General features: G+C 41.1%; 1 protein-coding gene across 4 annotated transcripts in view; it reads left to right on the top strand.

Annotated features, from left to right (window-relative positions):
- The first annotated feature begins 209 nt into the window (after positions 1 to 209).
- The window catches only part of SPAST (spastin), a 67,475-nt gene continuing 60,608 nt past the window's right edge, over positions 210 to 7,076 (top strand). For 3 of the 4 annotated variants that reach the window (XM_008569142.1, XM_008569141.1, XM_008569143.1), the window contains exon 1: positions 333 to 747. In XM_008569142.1, coding sequence (XP_008567364.1) covers positions 333 to 747 — 415 coding nt within the window. Of the gene's footprint in view, positions 748 to 7,076 lie in introns of all 4 variants that reach the window. The other variant, XM_008569140.1, reaches the window with a different exon arrangement.

The raw sequence follows: 7,076 nt of genomic DNA on the forward strand, positions 1-7,076 counted from the left end.
GCGGCGTGCGCGCGCGCGCGCCGAGGAACTACATGGAGGACGTGCGCGTGTGCGGACGCCGCTTTGAGCTACCAGGCGGCTGAGAGGACAGAGGGAGGAAGGGGCGGGAGCCACCAACCGCAGGAGGAGGAGGGGGAGAAGGGGTTGTGCTCGTGGCCGAGGAAGAAGAAAAGGGCGGGGCCGAAGGGCGGGTCGCAGAGGTGCGGAGGTCCTGGGGCCAGCGGGCGTGCGGGGGTCTGTGGCCCTCGCCGTCGCAGTGGCCGCCGCCGTCGCTTGGTCGCCGTCGGTCTGCGGGAGGCGGGTTATGGCGGCGGCGGTCGTGGGAGCTGTGAATGAATTCTCCGGGTGGACGAGGGAAGAAGAAAGGCTCCAGCGGCCCCAGCAGCCCGGTGCCTCCCAGGCCTCCGCCCCCCTGCGTGGCGCCCGCCCCGCCCGCCGCCGGGCCGGCCCCTCCGCCCAAGTCGCCGCATAAGCGAAACCTGTACTACTTCTCGTACCCGCTGTTCGTCGGCTTCGCGCTGCTGCGTTTGGTCGCCTTCCACCTGGGGCTCCTCTTCGTGTGGCTCTGCCAGCGCTTCTCCCGCTCCCTAATGGCCGCCAAGAGGAGCTCCCAGGATGCCCCGGCGTCGGCCTCAGCCTCGCCCCCGGCGCCGGTGCCCGGCGGCGAGGCCGAGCGCGTCCGAGCCTTCCACAAACAGGCCTTCGAGTACATCTCCATTGCCCTGCGCATCGATGAGGACGAGAAAGGTAACTGGGGGGCCGGGAGGAGCGGGCAGCGGCGCCGGGAAGAAAGCGGTGGGGTCGCCGAGCGAGGGCAACGCCTGCGTCTCTTTCTTGCGGGAGAGGGCGAAACACCCCCGGAATGGATCTGCCCCGGGAGACTGCTTCCCCGCAAGTGAGACACTCATCTAATACGATTCTCAGTTAAACCACTCCCCTTGCAGGGCGCCCTAGCTATCGACTTTGTTTCAGATACTAGCCTTCCCCCACACTTCTGCGTAACCCAAGTCCCTATGAGACATCCAGACGTGCTAGTGACAGTGACAGTTGTCCTAGAGTGACCACACAGATCCTTTCCGGCACTGTAAACAGTGTGTGACTTCCTTTGAGCCAGGTTTCCGAAAGGTTTTGATGTCGAAGAAGCTGTGCCTTGTTATAGGCTTTTTTTTTTTTTTTTTTTTTTTTAAGGATCCGAACCCGTGGCCTTGGTGTTATGAGCACCGCACTCTCCCGAGTGAGCCACAGGCCGGCCCTTGTTATAGGCTTTTAATAAAAGCAGAGTACTGTAGTGTGAAAGGAATCGCTGCATGTAATTACAGCAGAACTTGTATTATTTTTTAAAGTTTTATGACAGTCATTTTATCAATATAATGACTCCTGAATATTTTTCAATTAAATTATGTTTTAGTATAAAACTTTTGCCCCTGGTTGCTTCTATTTTAATTAAATCAGCATTCCAAGGTAGCCTCTAAGTTTCTGAGTTGAAATGTTAAATGAATGCATTGCATAAACTTATACATATCATTTTACAGTCTTTACAAAAATTTGTTTTTGATTGAAAACAAGAATACTATACCCTTCACGTTTCTTTTAAGCTAACGTTTCCTTTAAGCTAACTTTCTTTAGTTTTTTTCTACGTGGCAGACTTTGCATGTGTTACTGTATTCAATCCTCACAGTAACCCTGTGGGCTGAAGGTACTATTGTCAGCATTTTACAGATGAAAACGGTGAGATTCAAAAGATTAAAGTAGGTCGTTCTAAACCTATGGTAATAGCTAATGAAAAAATTGTTTTTTGGAAAATGATAAGTTAGAAGGAGTCTTAAAACACTTTAAAAATCCCTCTTTTTATCTTTACCTTTAGTATGCTGAGATCTTGCTTTTTCCTCTCCCAGAGAAATCAGCTTTTCCACCACGTCTCAATTAGGTACTCACTTTCATTGTCCATTAGTGAAAACGTAAGCAATCTGCTGTTCATTCGTAGTGTCTCTCCACTACCAACTCCAGAAACTGTTGTATAATTTGTCTTGCTGAAACCTGTTCCTTTGTGGGGCCTGGGAGTGAGAAGTAGAACATAGGGATTCATGGTTTTGGAGTGTTAAGGACAGAGAGGAGGTTAAGAGAGTTCAAGGAAAGAGACATTTAGGAATACTACGTATTTGTGGAAGGAAGTCTTTTGTTAACTGCTCCATTCTTCACCTCTTAGGAGCATCCAAGGATCACTTAGGGAAGATGAAGAGGGGTGCCATCATCCCTTCTAAGAGAAGCCCCGTTTTATTGCAGTTTTGTGTTGCAGGAGGGTCCTCTGAAGGTTACTTATGTAGATCAAATGATGTCTTAGAATAGAATATATTTTAGGGTAGATTATTTTAATTTTTGTATTTAAGAAAGTGCCAGAATGTGCAAGGAAATTTTAGTTAAAACTGGGTGATGGGAGTTGGGAGGTGAGATAAGAGGAGAGTTCAAGGAAAATGTAGGTATTAAAAAAAATACGAAAGACTTGGGGCTCTTAATTTGAAGAGAAAGTTCCATGTAAGGAATAAGTAACAGAAATAGAATTCAAAAAAAAAAAAAGAAATAGAATTCAGACGTTGGTGTCTCATGCTGGTGACTTATCTTTGAGTATCACATTACAAGGATGCTTCAAAAAATTCAAGGAAAAATAGAATTAAAAGGTAATATGAATCCTTCCATGAACTTTTTGAAGTACTCTTGTAAATGCTTATATCTGTTATACTTAAATCCTCTTAAAGTATTTTTTTTTTTAAAGATGACTGGTAAGGGGATCTTAACCCTTGATTTGGTGTTGTCAGCACCACGCTCACCCAATGAGCTAACTGGCCATCCCTCTGTGGAATCTGAACCCACGGCCTTGGTGTTGTCAGCACCACACTCTCCCGAGTGAGCCACGGGCCGGCCCTTAAAGTATTTTTTAAATATTCTCAAAATATTCTCAGTGATCTGTGTACCACATATTTCACACTCTTTCTATTGATAACCTTTCTGTTCATTGTTTGTTTTTGCGGCTGGCCTGTAAGGGCATCTGTTCATAGTTTTTTGTTTTATTTATACTTTAGTTTGAGTTCTACAACTGATGCCGTCATATGCCAAATTAAATTAGTCCAAAGGGAAACATATTCATTTTCCTTTAAAAATGAAGCAAAACTCAGTTTATATTGTCATTGTTCTCTTCTATCTTAAATTTTTTCTTTAGCATCTTGGAAATTTTTGTACTTTAACCTTAATCGAGTAGTTGAAAGAGAGTTCACATTTGAAGTTTGTTTGCCTTGACAATACAAAACTTAATTCCAAGAGAATTTATTTATGTATTTATTTATTTATTTATTGGTGGCTGGCCGGTTCCAGGACAAGAGAATTTAATTCTCCTTCTTTCCCATTGTATCAAAATATATATGAACAAATAGAAATGAATTGGATAGGCAGTCTTCAAAGTTTTCCTAACTCTGTGGTAAACTGTTGAGGGGGACAGTAGTGTCATTCACTGCTATTCCCTTAGCAACTTGACTTAGCTTCTAAATGTACTGAAAGCCACTTCATTTCATCAGCTGAAGTGTGGGCTATTTCACAATGTAGGGATGTTAATTAAAGTGTTTGGTACCTTGAAATGGTAAGTGCCAAATTAAATCTTATTGTAATAACATAGTGTATAAATGTGATTTATATGGTTGCTATGTTTGTTTTGAATTTTATTCTTTTACTCAATTTTACACTGAATTTTCATAAAGGCCTTAATTTGAACCAAACTATTTTAAAAGAGAAATAGCACAGTATATTCTATTTGTCTAATGTAAGGATGTGTGAAGTCTGCTCATTAAAGCAAACGTTTATTAGATACCAGTTAATTTGCACAACTGTGCGTTCTAGACGAAAAACTCACTTCCTCTCCACTGAGATGTAAGACAACATTTGTTATGTGATTAATAGATATGTATATATATATATATTATGTACATTATATATCTTTTTTTATCAAAGAGTTAAGTAATTTTGTAGATATTTTCTCTAATTATTGAACTTCCTTGGAAGACTGATAACCTGTGATACTCATTTTATATATGGAGAAACTGAAATTTAAAGAGTGAACTCACATCAGAACCAGGAACAGAGTTTAGGTGAACAGACTCAGAATATTATACTTTCTATTTTATACTAAACAGTTTTCTATTTTGTAATGCTGATAATGGGGTCTTTGGAATACTCGGAGGAAAAGAGGAGGTTGTAATAATGGTTCTTTGGATTAACTAGAACATGACCTAACATGTTTTGCATGGCTTCTGCAGGTAGATAAGCCTGAGATCTCCTGGCTAATAGAATGGTGGAGGATGTCTAGATGTGGTTCGATTTCTCAAGTATGTAGGACTTAAGGGCCCATTATGTTGTATGGGAGAGAGCGATCCAGTTTCTCAGGATATTGCTGGGATGAAGAATCTGGCATCAAAGTACAGAAATTGTCTAAATAAAATCCTTTTCTATTTGTTCCTAGTCAGTTTTAAGGTGTGTGTGTGTATATATGGACATTTTTTTTTTCTGACTGAAAATTACAGCTGAGATATGTATATTTAAAACAGCAGGTTTTAAAAAAATTAATTGCCTTATAATTTTGCAGTTCTATATAGTCCAACCTTGTACGTTATTTAAAATGCAAACACAAAATGCCTGTCCACATCTGTTTTCAGAAGGTGAGGATGGAGGCTGGCCATTTAGCTTACCTGGTTAGAGCATAGTGCTGACAACAGCAAGGTCAAGGGTTCAGATCCTTGTACCGGCCAGCCACCAAAACAAACAAACAAACAAAAAAAGAAGATGAGGATGGAGAGTAGGAATCAGAAGTGTCAAATTTGGTAACTTCCTTTAATTGTGAAAACTGCTATACATTACCATTTTGAAAGGATTGATTTTAGACTTAATTTCCTTGGGCCTAATGATTCTGCTTTAACGTTTCCATGACTAGAATAAGGAAAGAATTAACACGATCTATGGACATTTAGATGATATTGTACTTTTCCAAAAGGAAAACATTAATTCTTATTAAATACACAGTAAACATTTCCCATTTCTCTTCAAGAACATCTGTGGCATTTGCACTAAAGAGACAAAAAGGCGGCCACTGTTAGGGACTTTATCCCTTGTTCTGTTTCTAGCTGTTTTTTTTTCTTTTTTTTTTAAAAAGATGACCGGTAAGGGGATCTCAACCCTTGGCTTGGTGTTGTCAGCACCACGCTCAGCCAGTGAGCAAACCGGCCATCCCTACATAGGATCCGAACCCGTGGCCTTGGTGTCATCAGCACCGCACTCTACCGAGTGAGCCACGGGCCGGCCCCTCTAGCTGTTTTTTTATTGCAGCTTCTATTTCTCCTAATGTTGAATACAGTCATCCTGTAAATTCACCTGGTAACTGGATTCCCAAGATTATTGTTAGTCATCCTGTTGACAATTAAGGTATAGTCAGTAAATGTATATTAAATTATTGAAGAAGGACCTTCACTAACCCTTCCTGCCTCTTTCCGACTAACTTACTCCCTGTGCTCACTCATTAACTAATGAGTTGGACTTTTGACATCTGGCAAAGTTTAGATTGTCTGCTCTTCTATACTAGTTTTCTTCACTCTTGACCTGAAATACTCATGCCAAACCAATGAAGGTAATAATATGATGATGCAGATTTTTTTTCTCTTGCTTTGTGAATTATTAACAACTGCTCATGTTAGACATCTTATAGAATAAAATATCTGAGCACAATCACATCTCAGCAGTTTTTTATTCTGGTAAATGAGGAAGGAAAAATGTCAAATCTATGATTTTCTTAGAGATTATTAAATGTTTTGCAGCTATATAGGTATAGTACAGACATACTGTATTTACCTATCTTTTCTGCTCTTCTGCAGATATTTTATGCTAAGCTAGAGAGGGAGAGAATTAACTGTTGTTCTTAAGTGGGCTTTGTCAGTGCTCTCCAGTCAGCAATTACCAGGAACATTCTTGTGGTTGAACAAGTGGCGTTTATTACTAAATGTAACCAGGGAGAAGACACACAATGCGGAACCGAGGTGCATCTTAGCAAAAGGGTGCTACAAAGATCATATAGGATTTGGGCTTGTATTAGGTGATTTCAAGGAGGCATGTAGGGAGCAGAGTTTTGCTCTGGATTGTGTACCGTCAGGAAGTAGGAATAAGTCTATAAATAAGTGTTTCTTTTTAGGGGCAGGGGGGAGGCTGTCTGGTAAGGGGATCCGAACCCTTGACCTTGGAGGTATCAGCACCATATGGTATGAGCAAGCTAACCAGCCAGCCGTATTATGAATAAGTTTCTTAAATCCTGTCTAGAAAGAGCAAAGACTGGAGTGAGTGCACAAGCTGCAGATGGTTAAGAAGCAGGGGTCACTCATTAGCTGGAAGAGGGGGATGTTTGGTATTTCTTGGTTTGGACAATATTTTGGCGCCTGGCGAGTATAGGGATCAAACCCTGGACAGTGTTCATCTTTTGTATGTGTTTAGTTAGACACAATTGTACAGTGGTATTGTTCCATCACAGTCATAGAGTAGCCTTTCCTGATGTTGATATCCTGTGAAATTTTTCAACAGATCACTGGCTGTAAGTGCCAGGTCAGCCACTAGTTACACTAAGGCCTAGCAAATAGTACTAGGCCAGCTCCTGGATGTCAGGGCTGCTTTTCTCTTTCTCACCTTTGAAAGTCTAATTTAACATTTTATTTTATTTTATATTATTTATTTTATTATTTTATTTTATTTTGTCAATATACAATGTGGTTGACTATGGTGTCCCATCACCGAAACCTCCCTCACTCCTCCCTATCCCCTCTCCCACGCAACAGTGTCCTTTCTGTTTGCTTGTCATATCAACGTCAAGGAATTGTAATTGTTATGTCTTCTTCCCCCCCCAGTTTTTTTTTGTGTGTGTGTGAATTTATGTATTTATTTTTAGCTCCCACCAATAAGTGAGAACATGTGGTATTTCTCTTTTTGTGCCTAACTTGTTTCACTTAATATAATTCTCTCTAGGTCCATCCATGTTGTTGCAAATGGCAGTATTTCAT

The sequence above is a fragment of the Galeopterus variegatus genome, unplaced genomic scaffold (assembly GCF_000696425.1).
Source record: "Galeopterus variegatus unplaced genomic scaffold, G_variegatus-3.0.2 Scaffold468, whole genome shotgun sequence".
Lineage (NCBI taxonomy): Eukaryota > Metazoa > Chordata > Mammalia > Dermoptera > Cynocephalidae > Galeopterus > Galeopterus variegatus.